This window comes from Polyodon spathula, chromosome 1, assembly GCF_017654505.1.
Source record: "Polyodon spathula isolate WHYD16114869_AA chromosome 1, ASM1765450v1, whole genome shotgun sequence".
Classification (NCBI taxonomy): Eukaryota; Metazoa; Chordata; class Actinopteri; order Acipenseriformes; family Polyodontidae; genus Polyodon; species Polyodon spathula.
This window is the reverse complement of record NC_054534.1, coordinates 64,936,014-64,959,462: the sequence shown is the minus strand read 5'-3', so window position 1 is coordinate 64,959,462 and position 23,449 is coordinate 64,936,014. Positions and strand designations below refer to the sequence as shown.

At 35.1% G+C, this 23,449-nt stretch overlaps 1 protein-coding gene across 2 annotated transcripts; it reads left to right on the top strand.

The window, feature by feature from the left end:
• The first annotated feature begins 686 nt into the window (after positions 1–686).
• On the top strand, positions 687–23,408 carry LOC121320883 (broad substrate specificity ATP-binding cassette transporter ABCG2-like). 2 transcript variants are annotated; one of them, XM_041259643.1, is made up of 16 exons: positions 687–835; positions 1,439–1,650; positions 9,749–9,808; positions 10,260–10,374; positions 11,070–11,222; positions 11,565–11,722; positions 13,043–13,194; positions 13,575–13,676; positions 15,228–15,478; positions 17,422–17,504; positions 17,923–18,012; positions 18,502–18,626; positions 19,035–19,189; positions 19,986–20,075; positions 20,197–20,306; positions 20,925–23,408. In XM_041259643.1, the coding sequence occupies exons 2-16, from the start codon at positions 1,457–1,459 to the stop codon at positions 21,070–21,072; spliced, it is 1,986 nt and encodes a 661-aa protein (XP_041115577.1). In that variant the 5' UTR covers positions 687–835; positions 1,439–1,456; the 3' UTR covers positions 21,073–23,408. The 2 variants fall into 2 exon arrangements, 1 of the variants encoding a protein (XP_041115577.1); XR_005950886.1 differs by lacking the exons at positions 20,197–20,306; positions 20,925–23,408 and adding an exon at positions 19,448–19,589 and having other exon boundaries at positions 19,986–20,063.
• Positions 23,409–23,449: the final 41 nt, after the last annotated feature.

Genomic DNA, 23,449 nt, shown 5'->3' with positions numbered 1-23,449 from the left:
TTATTGTATGTAGGCTATATTAAACTCTATGCAACAGGACAATAAACGCTACATATAAACAAGAGTGTGTTTATTATGAAATACTGTACTGAACTTTGGATATTACAATATTCACAACCTGCAACCTTATACAACATTTAATTTTAGGATTATGAGCAAAGACAAATGGCTTCAGTTAAAAGGCTAAACAATAGCCACCAGTAAGTATTGTCCCAATGTGTCTCTGTACAGTACCTGCTTCAAAACAGGCATCATAGACTGACTGACTACAGTATGATTCAGACAAATCATACCTCAGACCACATTGATGGTGCTGTATATGTTTAATTGCATAAAGAAGAAGAAAAAACAACCTTAATGCACAAAGAACTCTAATAACACCAACGGAATACATTGTTTAAAACTAATACTAAAACTAAAAAAAAAACAACGTATTTTTTAAAATAAATTCTAAATTAATGTAAACTATGGCAATACACAACGTACACCAGTCTATGCAGTGTGTATAGGGTGCACACGGCATACACCGTTTACAGACAGCACGCCTTAGAACACCTGTTTATTTTTAGACGTTAGCCATTGTTCTACTTATATTATGCGCAATATTAGGGGGTGGGGGCAGTAATGTAGCCTGTAAATTACAAGTATTACTTTTAGGTCAGAACAAGCTGTGCCCACTTCACGAGCTTATGAGTTCTGAGTCTGCTCTAAACAGCCCTCCTTATAAAAACACATCAGAAATACAACCGTGGCTCACGCTTATCGCACTTAACACTTACATACACAGCTGTTACCCAGGACCAGTAGCCTACTCTCTGTCGTTTTACTGGCATTGGTAAGTTCCTGTAATTTAACTTTTACATTTGTATTTTTTTTTTTTAAATATCGGTATAGTAATATTGCTTGAATAACTCTAAAATATAGGTCTGCATACGATGCTAGACAGCGACGGGGTTCATTCGTTTTAGGTTTAAATATTAACAAGTAGTGTAGGCAATGATCGTTACCAAGCTTACCAGTATTTCAAATATTATGAAAAGTAAGTACAAATAGTGTCAATTATTATCATTAAACTTAAAGTATAGGCTAATTATGAAGAAACTTAAAAAGCTGTTTTTGCTTAGTCATTTGCATAGGGTTATAATTGTAGAAAAGAAATTGGTATTGTAGAATTATCGTTGAATTTCTTGATTTTAGCTTTTTAGAATCAAGTTCTTGCGATTTTTAATCAGGTAAAATTTCAGTGCAAATACTGTAGTACTACACAGTGAGTCAGCCGGGATTTAAACGGGGGACCTTTGAGATACATGCATACAAATGTAATATAATGGTAAAACTGTGGTGTTAACCTATGTCTTAGTGTTTCTAACAGTACTGTTTACATTGTAATTATGGTAATTCACTGTTGTAATGGATTATTTTTCTCAAATATGAACAGAAAGTATACCCTTCAGAAATGACCGATAAGGTTGGCCATGCCAGCATCCAAATGACAGAGGACATGAATGGTAGATCCATAGGGAAGGGTAAGAACAGCCACCTTCCAGGAGCCACTGTCAGCTTTCATAATATCTCCTACAAGGTGCAACTGAAGAGTGGACTTCTGTGCAAAAGGAAAATCAACACCAAGGAAATCTTAAATGACTTGAAGTAAGTGTTGTATTGCACCATGCCATAGGTAACTTTTGGACCATGTTTCCCAGATTGTTCATCTGTGGGATATCTGTGAGTGAACTAAATGAGTAAATCTGAATTCTCCTCATTATTTGCCTTTCCTTCTGATGGGGCAGAAGGCAACAATCATCGTTAGTGGTACTAGAGTGGCTAGGCAAAAGCTTTAGTCATAAGTAATAATTTGTTTTTAACTGTTGTGTACCAAGCGATAATCTTTGTAAGCTGGCTGATTTCTTTATTTTAGTTTAGTGCATTTAAATACAAATCCGCACTATTACTTTATATAAAAAAACATCCTTTTTATTTTTAGAAATTTGAAAAAATCTTGACACTTCTGTGGTAGACTCCATGGTTATCATAGTAATGGAATGTTTTTTTGTTTTTTTTAAATTATTTTCTGACAAAACTAGTTCCATTTCATACACTACGAAAATCTAAAGCCAGTAATCATGAGTCATATCCTACTGCAACTGAATAATCCGACAATGGCAACTACAATGGGATGAGCTTCTGTGGTAAAAAAAAAAAAAAAAAAAAACACTTTTTGGCTAATTATTATGCTATTGCCTGTAATGATGCAATCTTAATGGTACTGCTAAGGTACACTGGGGTATTATATTAACATTTAACAGGTAATATAGGAGCATTTTTCTGGAATGGGTAAGCATTTTAGTCCAAATATCAGCAAATAAGGACAAAGCTTATCCACAGATAGTGTGAAACAACTTTAAGTACACCTACGTTGCTTCCTACTATGGCTGTAACATTATTGGTGCAAACATCTAACTTTGAGATAACAGGATTGATAAATAGAGACATTTTTATCAAAATTATTTTAATGGTAACCTGTCAAGGGAAGGATTTGACATAAAATTCAAGAACATTATCAGTTGTTGTTAAAAATGTACCATTAGCAGTTAAACTGCAATGTTTTAAAAATCCACCAAGAGTTACCAATACTACAGTCATTTATGGTGAAACATGTATGGTTATATATCCTAGCAGTTCCCATATGCTAACATTTATCCTAACATATAGGCAGCAGGTGATGGGTGATATACTATCCCTGCTGTCACACCCTTTGCTTGACAGTGAACTTTTTGCTGTTGTATACAGTCAAAAAGTTCACCTCCTGTACTCTTGTGTTTAACACACCCTACATAAGGCAAGCAAGATACCACAATCCTACAGTATCTGGGTTTCTCAGAATTCTTTACTTGGTTCTTTTCTGCAGTAGTCTGCACAGTTGCTGTAGTGATAGAATTTTTTTTCATCTTAAACTAGTTCCTTTTCAGACACTGCAGAAATCAGAAGCTGAAGTGTACTGTGACATATCCTACAGCAACGGAATAATCCGATTGGTTGGACAGGTGTATAGTACTGTATATTGCCAAACTAATTTGTTCCCGTATGTTACTAATGTTTTATGTGGCCACATTTATAGTTTTTGTTCCAGGTTTCTAATGTGTTACCAGATCATCTGCTACATCATTCTTCTCTTTTTACAGAATTATGTTACTGGTTCAAAAGCAACACAATATGTCATTAAAACATAAAAAAAAACTGGAAACCCTTTATATCTCCAGCCTCAGTTGCATTGAGAGGAATGGTAGTTCCTAGCGCCAAGTTATCAGCGAGAACTGCCACAGACTCTCTATACAGCAAGGATAGTTGACGTGTTTTCAGAATATTGGCGCAGCAAAAGTAAATCAGCCAAAAGCACCATTTCACTTTTAATTTGTAGTTCCCAACACTCTTAGGTGAAATGTAGAAAAAAAGTCAATACCTGTCACATAGTAAGAGACGTAAGTGCCAACATTAAGGTAACAATGTCCTGCTTCTCATTCTCCTTTTTGTCCTGTTTTTTTGCAGATTTTTGCAGACCCCAGGCACTTTTGTCCATGCGTATGTACATTACAGGACATCAAAGTTTAATGGCAATAACTTGTTTTGTCAACATAGAAATATACTAGGGAACACACTTATTATGACATCTGTATCATTTTAAATGATTTATTTCTGTTTTAAAATGGAACATTTGCTTGCAAAAAATATCTTTTTTTTTTTTTATATAATATATAAACAAAAGGTCTGGCATGCATGGGATTTGAAACTATAACCTTGGGGTTGTTGTGTTAGAACTGTTAGTGCTACACGATTAATTGAGAAAATGAGCAGTATTTTGAAAGATGAAGTCAGCCAGCTGAGAATTCTCAAGTGCTTATTTTTCACATTTTGAGTCATCTCATCATTTTGAGATTCTGATCTTGATCTCTGAAAAATGTTGGTTTCTTGTCATTGTAATGCTGATGGTGGTCCTGTGGCAAAGTGGTTGCAGTGCTCAAGAGAATGACAACAACAATGGTACAGGTGAAATCCAAAGTCACTTGACAACAGTAAACAATAATGTTAACTGTCAGTACACAATGATGCGTATTGCTCAGTAAAAAATACAGTGTTCTGTCCCAAAACAATAGACACGGTCTTTAATACACACACAATATACAAACATGGTTAAGTCCAAAGTGAGTGCTGTAGTGCTCGTGGTGCAAGGTTTTGTTCTGGCCTCTAGCGACAGCTCCGGATCGTGTTAGCCGTCTATAACAACAAACAAGTGTAATCACCTTGCTACGTCCCCTTATATACCATCAGTCACACCCCTTGATTAATGATTGCAACCGCTCCTCCAATCCGTGGCTGCCACATAATTTCCCTTCCGGGTCGATGATTTAGTGTACTGTAGCTCCGCCCCCTTTCTAGATGGCCAACTTCCGTCTAACCTTGGGAATGAATTGTCTGGCCACTTAAAACGATTTTTGAAATTTAAACAGTTTTGAAATTTAAACAGAATCTCCCATGAAGTGTTGTGCTTATTTGTTTATATTTTAACATTGTTGTCTGTATGAGGTAATGGCTACAGATACCAGAATACATGATTCTAATGTCATAGCCTGAATAAACCTTGTGGATTAAACAGGCCTTTAATTTTATAAGTGAGTAGCTGTACAAAACGTAGGGTCACTTAAATAAAACACTGTATGTAAGATTTTAGAAATTATTTTGTTTAACAAAATACATACTCAGAGGTCAGAACAATACCATTTTGTTATTCCCCAGACAACTCCAGAATGATAGCGAGTCAATGGCAGAGATAAATGTGTTGTAAAATAATAAATGTTCTGAATGATTAACATGCAATATCTTTGTGACATAATGTTCTACTTTATATAACCACACATTTTTAGGGAGAGAGCTGGTGATGTGGGAGGGATCTATTATGTCTGATGTATGATCTGATGTTTTGCTCTAATAGACCAGGTGATTCTAATTACTCTGGAGTCTTGTCTGCCACCCTTCCCAAGGCACAGTGCAGATGCTTTAACATTGGCTGCATTTACTAGAGTATATGATTCTACTGGAGTCGTATTTTAATAGTGCATATTTTCATAGTCGTATTTTCATGGTAGCAATAGATAAACCTTATGGAATAATAAGTAAAAACAAACAAACAGAAAAGGCGGCATTGAGAAAATAAGTGAGTTGCTCTACCAAAAAGTATGATCATTAAGATTTTATGTGCTAAATACATGCATGTTTAGAGCAATATCTTTTTTTGTTATTGTTTTTTAACTAGTGCTACGCGTACAAGGTACTGGTACGTGACAGGCTTGCAACTGGTATGCACCGCAGTTGTTCTTTATGACGATATGATTCCTCAACCACAATACTCCCTTAATCACACTATCGTAATGTAGCAATCTGTTTGTACCACTGAATCATAGAGAAATGAGAAATTATGAGAAGAGGTATTTGTTGTGATCTTCAAGCAGCCACTTTGTGTTACTGATTGTGGTGAACTTTTGTCAGATCATTAGATAATGCTGTCACACTTTCAGTGAGAAGACTGGTTGTTATGCGTTAAATCTCTGTTTTACAACAGCTGTTTAAGATTGCACACATTTATTGGTACACCTGGTGGTCACCGCTGGAAACTGGGACTTGAAAAGATTAAAAACCAAAAAAACACTGCTCCAGACAACTCCATAATTATTGCATGTCAATGGCAGAGAGGGTTGTGTTATAAAACCATAATGATTAACATGATATCAGAGAGTGAACTATGCTTTTTGTAACATAATTTTCTACTTTTTGAAGAAGTATTTTTTTTGTCAGAGAGATTGTGTGTGTGTGTGTGTGTGTGTGTGTGTGTGGGGGGGGGGGGGGGGGATTGACTTTTATGATGTCAGCCAGTGTGTCCCTTTATCATTTCATTCTAATTCATTCCTGTTTATGTTTTTCCCCTTTACTAGTAAAGGCAATAACATTAAAATAAGGTCTGTAAATAAACAAGTTTATACATTTGAATTCAGATCATATAATACACCACCATTTGCTGTCGTAACAGTACTCTAACAAATTTTGTTCAAAATATTGATCTACATAAAAAATAAAAAAAAATCTGAGGATGAAAGCCATCAAAAAACGTTAAAAAAAAAAAAAAAAAAAATTTCCAATAAATTTGGGTTTGCTAGTTCACACAAGGGATAAAGGGCATCACCTTCTGGTTGACCTGCTTTTATGGCAAAATTAAATTAAAAAAAAGATCTATAAAAAAAAAAAAAAGTACAGTACCAGTCAAAAGTTTGAGTACACGCTAGAAACTAGGTTTTTTTCATAATTGCCAATGTTTTACGTTGTATACGTTTCTGTAAGTACTTGAAAAGGAAAACACATGTTACAATATACAAAACAAAATATTAGGAGTATCAAAGCAATCTTCAAGAAAATTGAAAATTGTCTCTAAATCTTGAATTCCTCAAAATAGCCACCCTATGCCTTAATAACAGCCTCACAAACATGAGGCATTCGGTTAACAAGTTTCAGCAGGAAATCACCCGACATGTCTTCCCAGCTCTTCTGCAGCAATTCCCAGAGATGTAGGGCACTTGTGGGTAGCTTTGCTTTGACTCTTCTGTCCAGTTCGTCCCATACAAGTTCTATGGGATTGAGGTCTGGAGACTGGGCAGGCCAGGTCATTAGATTGAGTTCTCCTTCACTTTCCTTCTTTGCCAGATAGTTCTTGCACAACTTTGAGGTGTGTTTGGGGTCATTATCTTGCTGAAGAATGAAGGACTGCCCAACTAGCATGCCTCTGAAGCATGCTATGATAGCCATGCTGGTTGAGCTTGCCATGGACTTTGTAAAGATTACCAACTCTGTCACCATCAAAGCAACCCCAGACTATGACACTGCCTCCTCCATGCTTGACAGTGGGAACCACACATGCAGAACTCATGCGCTCACCCTCTCTGCGTCTTACAAATACTCAGCGGTTGGACCCAAATATTTCAAATTTTGACTCATCGGTCAATAAGACCGACTTCCACTCCTCAAACGTCCAGTTTTTGTGTTTTTCGGCCCAGGCAAGTCTCTTCCTCTTATTCTGCACTATTAACAATGGTTTCTTTGCAGCAATTCTTCCAGTAAGGCCAGCTTCATGCAATCTCCTCTGAACAGTTGATGTTGAAACATCTGTACTTCTAGTAGCATTTAGCTGAGCTTGTATTTCAGGGGCAGTCAATCGCCGGTTTCGCAGACTTGTGACTTGAATGAACTTGTTCTCTGATTCTGAGGTCACCCTTGGCCTGCCTGACCTTGTTCGGTCCTCATGAGTGGCAGTTTCTTCAAATCGTTTGATGGTCTTGGCCACAGCAGTTACAGACACTTGCAAAGTTCTTGCGATTTGTCTTAAAGATTGACCTTCATTTCTTAAAGTAATTACAGACTTTTTTCTATGCTTAACTGAGCGTATTTTGCCATTTTCTGCTCCCTTACATTCAGGAATGACAAACTTGTGCCTATGCTACCTATATTTACAGTAATCATGGATCCTCACCTGTTAACAATAATTGGTGAGAAAAGGTTAATTAGGTAACATGCTAGTTAACTCAGAGAACATCTAACAAAGACACTTTTATACTTAGGCCAGTGTTCTAACACCGTGTTATACACATTTCAGACTTTTAACTGACTTGGGCTTCAGACTGAAATCCCCTTGCTTTGGGTGACCATTTCATTGAAATTGACAAGATTTACATTTTCATTTAAAAATTAAATTTTTGAATGCAATTCACTTATGATTATCAGCTTATAAAAGTACACGTATCATATAATGAAATATTAAGTGTTTATAGACAATATATACAGTTAAAAGCATAGATAATCATGAAAAACCTGGATTCAAGCAGGTGAACTAAAACTTTTGACCTGTGCTGTATATTATATATATATATATATATATATATATATATATATATATATATATATATATATATATATATATATATATATATATATATATAATTTTCTTTATTTTCATTGTGTGGTCCTGGGAAACCAGATTCTTGTAGAACATTCATAACAATGGGCAATTGAACAGCTAAATATTATTCTGATTATTTTAAATATTCTTGACATTTCTCAGGCAAGTAAAAGCTTTTTCACACAGGTTTTCAGCTTTTTTCTCATACTGTTAATTATACAACATTATACATGGTTTCTTGGTTATAATCTCTTTTATATGGCTGCCAGACGAAAGCATTAGTGTCACATGTCATACTCTGAGCCACCCTATTCATAAATTTTTGATTTCTTTTTTATTATTTCAGAATCATAACTAAGAGCTCATCGGATAGTTCAAGTTTTACTGCACAGCAGTACCTGACAAAGAGATACAGTACAAACATTCTCTAATGTGTTGTAAATGATTAAGCTAGCTGTACTGTTGTTTTTTTCTGTACACCATAAAATATATGATCACAAGCTATAGAGTAGGGGTGGGGGGTGATGGTGAAAGGTGGCACTGACATATAAGACATCAATAATGGCATATTTGTTGTCAAGTTCTTTTGACTACCCTTTATTTTCATTATAAGTATAGAATATAGTACTGCACAGTCTGCCTCTACTTAGTGGCCTAGCAATAAATTCAAACTCAGATACAAATGCAGATTCATTACCAGTATAGAATATATTACCATGCAGTTTAAACGCAGGAGGGAAATTAGGCGAATGAAATATAAATACTGACACCTGTAAGGGACAGCTATAGTAGACATATGCTGTAATTCTGTCTTAAATTATTTAAAAATAAGACGCTTGAATTGTGGGATGCTATTCTGTGCCATCTCTCCTGGTAGTTGTGCATAGCAACCTATACTACTACTTAACCCCACAAATCTTGACTGCCAGTGCACTGAGCAAATACTGTACACTCTGCAAAGTGTGCTACATCTTCAATATTGTTTAGAATCTCTCTCCACACACTCATCCCACTATTTTTTTCGCAATCCACAAATCACAGGTTATGTTATGTACACCTCAATGTTTTTCATCGCTTAATTCCTAAGGTTTACAGGACAGAAGTGAAGTAATCATCAGAATCTGGTTACCAGTTACACATAGAATTGACTTTAAGATCTTGCTGCTGACCTTTAAGGCCTTGATTAGCCTGGGCCCATCTTACATCAAGGATCTGCTTTGCTGCTACATTCCCCAACACAGTTTGCGATCAGCTAAAAATGAGCTCCTTTCCGTGCCAAGAACAAAATTCCGTACTGTGGGAGAACGTGCCTTTGGCTCTGTGGCCCCTCGTCTCTTGAACTCCCTTCCAAGGTCTATCAGGGACTCAGAGTCTGTGTCCATGTTTAAATCACACCTCAAGACTCATTTTTATACATTGACTTACTGCAATGCATAGTTGTTATTGTATTGTTTTATGTATATTTATGTATTTTATGTCTTTTTAAAAAATATAAAGCGCTTTATTTTAATGATAGGCACTATACATTATTATTATTATATTATTATTATTATTATTATTATTTATTATTATTATTATTATTATTATTATTATTATCTTCATTTGTGTCTTTCTCTTCTATTAAACAGAAACATATTTCAGAAGCTCAACAAATCTTAGGACTTTAAAATTATTATAAAAATGACTAATAGATGACTAATAGATTATGCAGACTGATTTACAGGACCAGTGTTTTATTGTTCTCTTTTTCAGTGGGATAATGAGACCAGGTCTAAACGCTATCCTGGGAGCTACAGGGAGTGGGAAGTCCTCGTAAGTGTCTTTGTTACGGTAGCTAGAAACCATAATCAGATTCTAATATGTGTTACTGTTATAGGCCTTAGTCACAAAACTTTTAAAATCCTATTTTTATTAACTGAATTGCAGTTCATGAAACTATTATGCGACCGTTTATAAACTCTCTCAAAAAACAACAGTCCTTTTGTAAATTAGGCCCACAGTCTGCATATACAGGAAGAGTATCATGAAAGTGGTGAAAAGTAGTAGATGAGATATCCGTCACTAGCTACAATACAACTCTTAAAAACACACAAAAGTATGTGCTTGAAATATACCAGACAGCCTTGTTTTTAGAATAAATTACACAACAAAAAATACTGAAGAGGATCAAATGTTACATTCACCGGCAACTATTGCTATTACCAGTCAACTCTAGCTCTGGGGTTAAAAAAGATTTTCTATATCTTTATTTGCCGTTTTTAAGATTCCTGGATATTCTGGCAGCTAGGAAGGACCCTGCTGGTCTGTCTGGAGAGATCCTCATTGACGGAGCCCCTCAGCCACCCAACTTCAAATGTATCTCAGGCTATGTAGTTCAGGTGTGAGGAATTACTGCTGGGAGAGTATTGGGATCATCACTTATTCAGAGAAATTGTAAAATCTCATGTGGAAAATCTACATGACTACCTTAAATGCTTATAGTCATTTGTTATTTCAATGAAATTGCTAAAAGTTCACAACATACCCAAAATGTAAGGTTTCATATTGTGCCTGAAATGTACAGCATTCCTTCATGCTCCTGAATACACCTTAGGGAGTGGCAGACATTTGGTGCTGTTATTATTATGCATGTGCTTTTTTTATTCTGGAGCTGAGATGGTTTAATGAAATGTTGTTCCTCTCTGTGTCTACTAACAGTGCAGGGTTTTATTTTATCAGGTCATAATGCGGTGCACACGAAAGCACCTCCTACCTGATTGTGCTCCACAGTAGTATTGAAAAAGCATGCCGCCCTGATGTCTACACTTCCAATTTTTGACCAACAAATACATGCTTTCGTTAGCTGATGAGAAATTCTCCTAAACTTGTTGATTTAGCATGGGATTATGATTCTTTCCCATAGGACAAACAGAATTCATTTAAATGAATAAATATGCAGATGTCACATTCTTTGTCTTTCTTTGTACAACCCTCACCTCCCCGTTCACCCCGAATCACTTCATCCATCAGCCTGCCTCCCTCATTGCACACCTCTATTTCTGTATTTACCCTGGGTTACATTTTTATTTACTAGGATGATGTTGTAATGGGAACACTTACAGTGAGAGAGAATTTCCAGTTCTCTGCAGCTCTTCGCCTACCAAAGACAGTGAGTGAGAGGGAAAAGGAGGCCAAAGTCAACCAGGTCATCAAAGAGTTAGGACTGACCAAAGTTGCAGACTCAAAGGTATGCTATTACCTTGCATGTTCCTTCCTGCAACTTTAATCTAAAATAAGCCTTTGCCTTAGCTTTGTGCTTTGTTCAAAACATGATTTGTGTTTTTCAGCGAAATTGTGAATTGTGCCTAACCTAAAGTGGCTTTCTTAGTGAAAACTATATTAAGAAAAGCCACAGTGTAATAACTTTACTGTGAATACAACTAAATAAGTTTTGTAGTTCAGTAGATAAATAAAAAATGTCTTTTAATATTTTCTCAATGATTCTATTAAAGTTATGGATGACACTATATCCTTCAGTTTTACAGTACTTGACGTTTTATTGCTTCACTGGGTTTCTTCTCTGTTGCAGGTCGGGACCCAGTTGCTCCGTGGAGTGTCTGGTGGTGAAAGAAAGAGGACCAACATCGGCATGGAGCTCATAATCGACCCCCCTGTGCTGTTTCTGGACGAGCCGACCACGGGGCTGGATGCCAGTACTGCCAATTCTGTGCTGCTGCTGCTGAAAAAGTACCACGAGTAGCATTAAGCATCCCTTACGTTTCTGTAAATCCGCTGCCTTCTTCTAAAAATGCTAATATATAAAAAATCATACCATTTAATCTTTGACCTACTACTACTGCTGCTGCACCACTATCAAAAGCCTCATATTCCAGACCCTTGACTTTTATATTTGCAGGGTTATATAAACACCACATGTTAAATGTGTTGTTCTTCATCCGTTACTGTAAAACACTTAATTATAAGTATCTGCACTAAAAGAAATGCGTACATTTATTAGACACATTTTACACTTGAAGTAAATGTGTTGGGAGAGAGGTTCTGTATCTGGAGTTGTCTGCTATGAACTACCTGTCACCTTGTTTTAGCCACTGGCAACAGTTTCACATATCCATTTTAGTTCATGCTTACAAACCATTTGATTAGAGATTCCTTTCCCGGGGATGCTTTGTTTTTGTTCACAAAACATTTCTAGTTGTGGTATGATACTGAAAATACCAATGAAATACTGTATTGCACTCAGCAATCTCCTGCTCTCCTGCGCCCTCTACTGTACATAAATAGATATAACAAAATCTATGGTTGCCCACTTCACTGATATCCAAACTTGAAACTCAAAACTGCAACGAAGACCATGAATACAAATATATGTCATATATCCAACAAGCTAAGCTATAGAAATGAATTCATTAATACTTTTAATTTGTTATTACTGCGGCAATGTTCTGTTTAAAGAAACACATGTGACTCCACTGTGGGAAACCCGCTAACATTTGTCAGTAGTTTTTGTTATGGATGAATTACCTTCAACATTGCAAGATCTTCTCAGAAAAAGTAATGAAATATATGTTTTAAATATATTTTCTCTATAATGTCTTTCATAAAGAATATTCATTTAAACACAGTGTAAACCTTTGCATTGTTATGCTTAAGTACCATTTTGGTTCAAGCAAGACGCATCACAGAAGGAAGTGTAAATTGTGCTGCTGCACTTCACTGTTAACAGTGGTGTCTGTGTATGGCTGGTACTGAGAAAGGGTCCTGTGGCTAGCTGAAGATGAATGTGAAGCACTGTCACAATACTGTATGTGTGAAAGTGGTTCTTTATAGCTCATTTCATGTATGCTTTTCACATGTGTATTGAATGCAGATCTGAACAGTACGTCATTTATAAGAATATTGATGAAAGTACTTAGGGTTTCAAGAAATCTGAAAGAGCTACCATATTGCAGAACATTCTCTAAGAACCTTTGGTAAGTAAAGGTTTCACTTCACAGACCCATAGTAACAGCTGTTAAAGTAATTTGTTTTCTCATTTGGTGTCCTCAGGATGTCCATTAGTGGACGAACAATTATTTTGTCCATCCATCAGCCCAGGTATTCCATCTATCGTCTTTTTGACAGTCTGACACTGCTGTCCAGTGGAAAACTTGTTTACCATGGACCTGCTCAGAATGCACTGGATTACTTTAAAAATATTGGTAAGAACTAATTTATTTTACTATGGTGCTTTCGCAGCTCTGAGGATCAGTGGCAGTGTCATGCAGTTCAAGAAAGAACACGGAACAGATCATTCATAATTGATACTTCAGTATAATCAGTATAAAAATGCATAAACGCAAAACGCAGGGTTGCATTATTTCAAATTAGGGTGGTCAGACAGGGTGAATGAGATCACTCCTGGTTCCACTGCTATTTTCAGATAATGTTGAATAAAATATTTTTTTACAAACTTGTGGGATCATACAAAGCAAACAAATTAAAACACACTAAATTGCAATTTAGCACATTCTCTAAATTACATTTGTATATTTATAAGGTAACTGTACATGTGTTTTTATTGTACTGTTTGGATGTGCAGGATATGTATGTGACCCATACAACAACCCTGCAGATTTCTTTCTGGATGTCATCAATGGAGATTCAACTGCTGTGACAATGAACACAATTAATGGAATTGAAGGTAATTTATTTATTTATTTAATTATGATTCTCAGTTTTAAACAAAACAGCTTTATGCAAGACTTCAAATTCTTGGGGGGGGGGATGGAAATCGCAAATCCATTACAGGATTTGGATGCTGTACTTTTGCTATAAACCCTGTCACCCCTATATTTACAGACAATCATGAAATTAAAATCTCACTGACCTGGACTTTCTTTTAGTGCTTTGAAAATAGGAATAAAATAAAACCCAAAATGAACTGGTTCTATTATTCAAGACTGTCCCTAGCAAAACTTTCTTGAAAACATATAAAGTTATCTCTGACATTGGATGTTTGTAAATATAGACTAAAAACTTGCTTATTTGAAATTGAATTCTCTTAAGTTGGCTTTTCTGTCATGGATTTATCATCTAACTGAAAATATTATTCATTTAATGTAACATTTTAGGACAGAGTCTGTTATTTTTTGTGGATGAGAGCAATTGCTGGCACATGAGTAGAACTGGGTATTTGTTTTTAGTATGGTAGGTATTGACTTGCAGTAGTACGTGTGGGGTTTACTTGTCCTAGGGAGTTGGTTCAATACAATTCAGTTACTTATTTGTCCTTGTATAATTACTGTAAAAAAAGGTAATTATGTGGGTCATCATTTTTTTTTTTTTTATTGAAGCCAGCACTAGGATTACATTTTAATAAAGGTGTTGTTACCCATAGAACAGACCGAAACAAACAACAAATATGATAAAGATACTGTAACTGGTCATGTTTATACAATGTTAGCATTTCTTAAATGGGGGGGGATGGAAATCGCAAATCCATTACAGGATTTGGATGCTGTATTTTTGCTATAAACCCTGTCACCCCTATATTTACAGACAATCATGAAATTAAAATCTCACTGACCTGGACTTTCTTTTAGTGCTTTGAAAATAGGAATAAAATAAAACCCAAAATGAACTGGTTCTATTATTCAAGACTGTCCCTAGCAAAACTTTCTTGAAAACGTTCCATAAATGTCTTTGTTTTTTTTTATATTTATAGGGCTTGGAGTATTTTCAGTTTTATCAGTTTTAAGCTTTTCAGTTTTATCTTTTATAATCAACCGTGTTCTCTAGTCAAGCAAACTGATTGAACCAAGGGCCAGATTTTCTATATTTTGGTCCTTTTCTACAAGCACCACATAAAAACTTAGACAATTAGCCAGTCTCTTGTTTTAAACTTGTGTCACGGCTAACTAACCTTGCCTGCGGATTGAACTTATGACCTTTTTGTCTGCCCTCGCTTTAATAAATGATTCCACTTGACTGAATGGTAGATCATAAGAAGAAAAGTTGCCTGTGGTTTTTAATACAATGTAGTTTTGCAAGGTAAGTAAGCAATTAAGCTAAGATACTTAGCTACTATTTTCTGCTGGCTTTTAGAATTATTTTGTGTCAGAACATAAAAAATAGAAACATTGTATTTTTTTTTCTGTCAGTAGAAAATGAAACAGCCAGTGAGTGTAGAAGATGGATTGACTGTCATCGGTATGATATTACAGTTATCTTCTGGTTGGTATTCTTGTTATAGATTTCGACTCTGTGGAGCGCAAGGCTAGCTTTCAGAATATTGAGAGTCAGCTGGCAGAGGCGTACTGCAGCTCCACTTACTACGAGAACACCAAAGCAGATCTGGAAAAGATCGCCCAAGGAAAACTGTACAATACCAGGTCGATTTCCAGGAAGATCACCTATTCAACGTCTTTCTTCCACCAGCTCAAGTGGGTGTCAAAAAGGACATTCAGGAATCTTATGTTAAACCCCCAGACCTCAGTTGCTCAGGTAATTATAGAATTACATTGCTAAATATTTTCATTTTTTTCTACAGCTCCTCAGCTAAACTTTGCTAAATTTAGGTTCTAGTTTGTCTTCAGTCACATTCATCAGCCGTTCAAATGAGTTACACCCCACTTGATATCACTTTGTTTTCAATAATGAACAGTATTGTAATCAATACAGTAAGGGTAGTACTAGATTCCAGCTAAATCTGTAGTTCAACTTCTGTTATTTAATGCTTATTTTGCAAGGTTCTTGGTAAATTCCTGATATAGTCAACTCTGCTGATTGGCATCATTTTTGTTCAGTCCTTTTTAAAGTGATATTAAAAGGGTTTGAATGTATTCCTCATATCATCAAATACAGCTTCGAGCAAAGTCATTCCAACCTAAAATATATTTGTGTATTTGTATTTTGTACACATTTTTTGTCTTAGAGTTTCAGACTGTGGACTAGATCCATTTTATGTTTTGAAGCATGCCATTATGATTTACTTATATCCAACAAAAGACATATGATGAAGAAAAGGGCATTACAATCATGCATATATGATTACACCAGTAATGAATAGTGACCTTATGACAGTACTTACCGACATAAGTGACTTAGAGTAATCTAGGTTTTAACTGCAGACTTTTAATTTCAGCAATCCACTTTGGTGTGTAAATACTTAGCCTTATTAGTCATTAACTTCAATAAAATGCAGTAAATGGGACTCGCTTTAGGAAATATTAGCTTCTAATCAGTCCCAAGTAATGTACGTAATCCCCCAATTAAGCAGCTTTGGCTGCTGTGACCTTGCAATTTAAATGACATCATATCTCCGGGAGACTGTTAAAGCCCTGGCACTCTTGTAGATAATCACATGATGCCCTTATGAACCTTGCTGAACTTCCACATGAGAAAATTCTGCTGATGAGGTTTAATGAGGCTGACCTTCACAAATTGTCCTTTCACCTTTGAAACCGGACTTTTGGTTTTTAAACACTGAGGTTAACTACATTTCTAACCTTTGGGGCCCATATAAAGTTATCTCTGACATTGGATGTTTGTAAATATAGACTAAAAACTTGCTTATTTGAAATGGAATTCTCTTAAGTTGGCTTTTCTGTCATGGATTTATCATCTAACTGAAAATATTATTCATTTAATGTAACATTTTAGGACAGAGTCTGTTATTTTTTTTGGCTGAGAGCAATTGCTGGCACATGAGTAGAACTGGGTATTTGTTTTTAGTATGGTAGGCATTGACTGGCAGTAGTACGTGTGGGGTTTACTTGTCCTAGGGAGTTGGTTCAATACAATTCAGTTACTTATTTGTCCTTGTATAATTACTGTAAAAAAAGGTAATTATGTGGGTCATCATTTTTTTTTTTTTTATTGAAGCCAGCACTAGGATTACATTTTAATAAAGGCGTTGTTACCCATAGAACAGACCGAAACAAACAACAAATATGATAAAGATACTGTAACTGGTCATGTTTATACAATGTTAGCATTTCTTAAAGTTATCGTTGTATTTTGATATTTTTTAAAAGCTGCTATAAGTTTAGGCTGTATTTTAAACCTGTAAGGGATCTGAAGTGGCCAAGAAATGTAACGTATTTGAATATTTAAACAAAGTTGTCTATGTATTCTGTGCAAAAATAGTTGTTTGTCATAAGTAACAACCTTATTAAATAAGCACAAGTGTACCAAAAAGATAGCAGGTTTTATAGATTACTCATTAACTAAGTAAAATACATTCAAATGTACAAAACAGTGTTTCTCTTCTTAATTTTGTAAGGCCATTTGACATACAGGTTACATCTAAGTTGTATCTACTGCACTGCAGTGCTGAAATGTTTTTTTTGTCAGCAAATAAAAAATGAAATATTCAATAAACATTCCAACACTCATGCTCATTCAAATATTATGTACATATACTAACACAGCTTTCTTTGTGTCAGATTGGTGTCACTGTTTTCCTAGCTCTTATTGTGGGTGCTATATTCTTTGGAATTAAGGACGATGAAAGTGGGATCCAGAACAGGTTAGTAAACTTTTAGTTTTTTTTTTTTTTTTTTAACCTAGAATCAACCCATTACTGGTTTGAAGTAATTTATGATGGCAAACAGCTTCAAGTGTGTTATGCTAATGGCTTGAACCATGTGACATGCCATGTGATATACTTTGTCGTAATGCAAGAGCAATTAGCTGTTAGTGCTGTGTAAAATGGGTAAAACACAATGACTTACAATATCAAGACAGTCTAAAAGGGACATGATAGAAGGGACCTGACTAGTCTGAGTATCTGTACTCCAGCCTGCATCTACAACCAAGAAATCAAAACCCACTTTAAAGAATGGCACACACCAGAAGATAACAGTCAACAGCATTCAGAAACCGCTGCTGATGATGAGCTATGAATATTAAAAAATCTAATAAATAAATCTTATTGTGTTTTACAGAGTTGGTGCATTATTCTTTGTTGTTACCAATCAGTGTTTCAGCACTGTCTCTGCTGCTGAGCTGTTCATTACAGAGAGGAAAATCTTCATGTGAGTATGACATGACCCCGCTACCTAAACTGTAGATGGTTTTTGCACTTTCCCCATTTGGCAACCCAGAGGAAAAAATCTTGGATCCGTTACAGTACAGTACGATTTTGCTAATGATAAGCACATTATACTTATTTATTTCCTTTTTACTGTTTTGTTTTTTTTTGTATTTTTTTAAAATCATTTTTTAATTGTTTTCTCAATTTAACATTAAACTTCCCCACAGCACCACTAAGCTGGTTATATGTTACATTCAACATGAATATATAAATATATTTCAAATATATAAATTCCAGTTGATTGCTTGAGAAAAAGCTTTTTTTTTTTTAATTAAAGGCGTTCTGTGGCTCTAGAGCAGAATTTAAGGTCTGGATTACATTGATTCTATCGCTTTTAAATAAATGATTCTATACAAATAAAACTTTAATGCTGTTGACTGTCTTATGGAATGTGTGCCACATAAACTGTTGCCTCTTTCTTTTTTCTCAGACACGAATACATCAGTGGATATTACAGACTGTCAGTATATTTTCTCTCAAAAATAATGGCAGATATACTAACTCTAAGGACAGTGCCATCGATATTCTTCACATGCGTTGCTTACTTCATGATAGGTAAGCAGCAGCTTTTCTGGTCATTTCATATGTTTGTCATATGTAATGAGTCCAATATACCATTTTAGCAAATACTTGGAGACGGATTGAATATGGAACACAAGGAAGATCTTATCACAATAAGATCTAAAGGTCAAGCCCCCTGTAGATTAGAGCACTTGAATTCCAACTTGTGAAGATAAAGCCCCCGAGCACCCAATGCATAAAAAAGAATAGGCATCTCGCTCCCTGCATCTGCAGACTGAGTCATATTACTTTTGGTAGGATTCTGTGCAATTGATTTTACCTCATCAAATTGTGTTAACTTTTGTGTATTTATGCCAGGGCAACGTGAATGCCATTGGTTCTGCTATTTAGTGTTGCTGTAGTAAGAGGAGTGCATTTACCTGCTCCGTTCCCTTTCTCTAGGTTTAAAAAAAACTGTACCTGCCTTCTTCATCTTTATGTTTACTACCACTCTGGTGTCTTACACTGCCACAGCGATGACATTGGCCATCTCTGCAGACCAGAGTGTGGTGGCAGTGGCCAATATCTTCATGACCATCAGTTTTGTTTTCATGATGGTGAGTGTCTGTGTTTTACCTCATTTTATCCAGCAGGAGAGCCATTCTAGTTGTTGTTGTTACAAAGTCGTAATCATATGTTTGAACAACTGAAGTGCTTATAGCTATGAATCCATAAACCTTACCGGGTCTGCTCTTCCAATCATGGCATTTATCTCTGCAGTTTAAAAAACAAAACAAAACAAAAAAACATAGTAGCAATTTTTCATTTTGTAATTGATGTCTGGTACCATACTTGGTTTCATGTCTTACTTTTAGCAGTCTGTATTTCCAATCTGGTGAGGAGAATTGGTCTATCCATTCAACCCCATTTATGACTTTGCAGTCGGTGACACGCTGAAGTGAAATTACCTATGAAGTCAAAAATAAACAGACTACATGAACGTATGGCACACAAAATGTAAGATATTTTTAACCTGGCTCAGTATCAGATGTAATACAAGTTTGATATAACATGCGCTTCTTTCAAAACTGAACACGTGAGAGACCAACATGTACATAGTGAATGGAAATGGTTCACAGGTGGGATTTACCTAAACTATAATATCTATAATGGTTTATGTGGTTATTTGAGTAATACCTCATTCACTTCTAGAGAGGTATTGTTTTGATTCCAGGTTAGAGCTCAACCTCTCCTTCAGTGGATATTAGTCGCCATGACCAGTCCATGACACAATTCTCTGAATTTGTGCAAGTGGCTGTACTCAGTATCAGGTGTATTCTGCAGTTATGTATTGTGCACAATGTAACTTAATGCAGCTTCTGTTAAACATTTGTTTGTTTCTGTTTTTCTCAGATTTTCTCTGGCCTGCTTGTCAATCTACCAAGTATTATGAACTGGCTGGCATGGTTTAAATACTTAAGCATCCCCCGCTACGGATTGACAGTGAGTTGTGAAGGGTTTGTCAGCAGTACATGTTTTTATAGTTATGATGACTAAGTGAAGTGTACTGGTGGGACTGTGCCTCCCACCAGCGTTATTAACCTGTGCAATGTTCTTCTGCTAGGCTTTGCAAGTAAACGAGTTTGTCGGACTTGATTTCTGTAAAAATTCTTCCACATCTTCAGTGCCCCCTGGAGATAACAGCAACTGCAGCATGTCTTCCCCATTTGTACTGTAAGTAATGTGTTTTCATATAAAATTGCATGTTACATTACCCACATGTGCTACACTGTGGAAGGTTCACCACATATTTGTAGAAATATTTATGTGAATTTTTATACTGTACTGACTCATTTCCCAACACAGAATGACCAGACATTAAAATCACATGAATTTTAAACCGTACTGCTATTTCAGAATGGAATTTTCTTTGAAAACACCAACAACTCAAACCAAATACACATCGAGAGCAGACATAAACAGTAATAATATATATATTTTTTTAAATCATAAAACCATTGTTCGTACCAACACTTATGTTTCCACAAATAAAAACTGATGAAAAATGTCATATATTGTGTCATTTTTATTTGTACTGTGATGGTGCAGCTGTATTTTTAGACAGAGAAAAAGTAAAATACAATCTATGAACTGGTTCTGTTCATTCCTGACATGGAGGGAATTGTTGTTGCTATACATACTGCAGGCGGTTAATGTTTTAAAATTCCTTTTCATAGCTATTGACTTAATCTCTGGAGCCTGTTTTTGTTGTGCTGGAGATATACTGGTTCTCATCTTGTTAATTTATTTTGATTCATATATTGAACTGGATGCCTTTTGTTTCAATTCCAGGTGTACTGGGGAACAGTTCTTGAAGAGGCAAGGCATTGAAGCAACAGAATGGGGTCTGTGGGAGAACCACTTAGCTTTGGCAATAATGATGCTAATCTTCCTAGCAATTGCATATTTAAAACTCCGCTTTATGAAGAAGTTCTCATAAAACATGGCGTATTTTATTCTAATTATTTTTGTCTATTTTAGGTTCACTCTATTAAATAATTGTTGATAGTTTAGATATTAACAATTTGGTGTTTTATTTTTAAATGGCTAAAGATAATTGTATACACTTTGTTAGCTAGACCTAATAGACCAGTAAAATTAGTAGTAACAGCATATAGTTTACTTTAAATGTTAATTTTATACACATATTGTTTACCCTTTTGTGAATCCAGAGGTTTTATGTGTGGTTTTAGGAGGATATTAGAATATAACTATTGATACACAAAAATATTAGGGCAGCAGTTTTAAAACTATTTTTGGGCTGGAGCCCCATTTTTCTTTGAATTTAGGTTTGGGCTCAGTAACACACACATGCAGACATGTTATAAAACATGAGTTTGATACTGTTGAGAGAGTATTTTTATGTTAATGAATGTAACAGTGATAATGATACAAGATTTGAAGACTTTTTTTTACTCGATTAAACTTGATATACAAAAACTAGCTTTTAAAAAATAAAAAAAGTCTCCAGGTGTAAGCGGAAATTTAAATAAGTCAACAGCATGATACTGCAATTCACCGAAAGGATGCTTCTTTGTCTCATATGTGAACAGAAACATTTCATTTGTGTTTATTCTCATATGTGTACAATTCTGCAGCAACGCCAAGTGCTGGGTCATTGTACTACTGTCTGGTACAGCGTAATCATCACCAAAATGATAGAGTAAAACCATCTATATAGAGAGCTGGTCATAACAGATAGAGATCCTCAGGTTGAAAAGAAGACATACAGAAATGGGGAACTGGGTTTTAGTACTAAAGTTTGTTCAAATCACAAAGTGGACAATATTACTACATACAAGACTGAAGCAAATTATTTGTACAGGAAAGAGTCTTTATTAGGAAGTAAAGTGCATATATTTAACAGCCTACATATTCTCAAATCACCTAGTGGAAGACTAACACCACATATAATGAACTTTCCTAATAACCAAAAGAACAAGTGAAAAAGTGAGACGCTTTACTGTTCATTGTTTGTCCAATGCTACAAATAATAAAAAGTGGGTTTTTTTCCCCTTTAACTTCATAATCTTAATAATATTTAGATACAAATCACAATGTAAAATGTCTTCATAAAAAAATGACGACAAAATACCATACCTGAAAATATGGCACACATTGTCAAACACACATGGATATCCCATGAAACTAGATGCACTCCAAAATGAAGTTTGTTAAAAGTTACATAGCATTACAGGCATATGTAAACAATGTGTCTATAAAGAATAGTTTGGTACATAAAAACAGTGCAATACACAACGTTATATTAGCAAACAGACACAAAACAACAAACTCACTTTAAACTGTTGATGTTTTGCAAAAAGATTGATCAAGGCAATTTTGCTTTCACAAACTATTAGTATTTCTATTTGCTGTTCTAATGCAAAAATGATACATGGTAACATTTATATTACCTGACCAAAAAGGGTTTATACTTTTACAATTAATGATGATTTAAACTACAAAACTGAACGATGTAATGTACCTTGAATGTATGTGCATAAAGACTGTAACACAAAACATGACAAAGTATAGTACTTATGCAGTAGAATTTAGGAAAACTTTTTTTTTCTAGAAATCCTGGACCATACACAAACATCTTTAACTGTAAATCAGTTATTTTAAATATGTTTTGACGGGTTAAACAGTGTTTTGTATGCAGGAAACTGTTCCAGGCAGCTATTTATGAAGTCAACACAGTTTCAAATGCTGATAGAACTCATGAAACATTCTTATGATTGCTATACAGTTCTAACAAATGCATTACTATTTGTTTTTGAGTTCCGCTTTAGAAATTACATTGGTGTAGATCTTGCTCTACAACCTATTACTGCTCTGAAAAGTTTATAAACAGCTTCTACAAAATGAACTATGAACGTGAATTATAAACTTGTCCCTTTTAGGTTTGAGACAAAGGTTACGGTTTTCCTTTTGGTTTAAAAATAACAAAACAAAACATGATTGTTATTATTTTACCAAACAGAACATATGATCTTGGTTGAAAACAATACATTTAAAACCAACAGTATGGTTACAACATTTGTAGAAAATAAAATCATACCATGCACAGAAATATTTAGTTCAAAACATTGGGAAACAAGACATGGGGCAATGCCAATCAAAGGTTTATAAATTACTACACAATTAAAAATGGGTATTAACTGACCATTGCTACTGTACTATGTCAACCATTATATGTAATAAACACTGTTTTCATAATTCCCACATATTGCTTGTTGGTACCATTAATAGTTGATTTGTTTACTTCTAAACCAAAATTAGCTTTGGAATCCTTAAGAAATGTCCCCCAGTCCCTA

Bases quoted from the DNA above. Each gene is read 5' to 3' on its own strand.
- LOC121320883 (XM_041259643.1), top strand. From the start codon at position 1,457: ATGACCGATAAGGTTGGCCATGCCAGCATCCAAATGACAGAGGACATG. The intron at 10,375-11,069 runs GTGTGAGGAATT...TTTATTTACTAG, and splicing joins TCTCAGGCTATGTAGTTCAG to GATGATGTTGTAATGGGAAC. The intron at 11,223-11,564 runs GTATGCTATTAC...TCTCTGTTGCAG, and splicing joins CCAAAGTTGCAGACTCAAAG to GTCGGGACCCAGTTGCTCCG.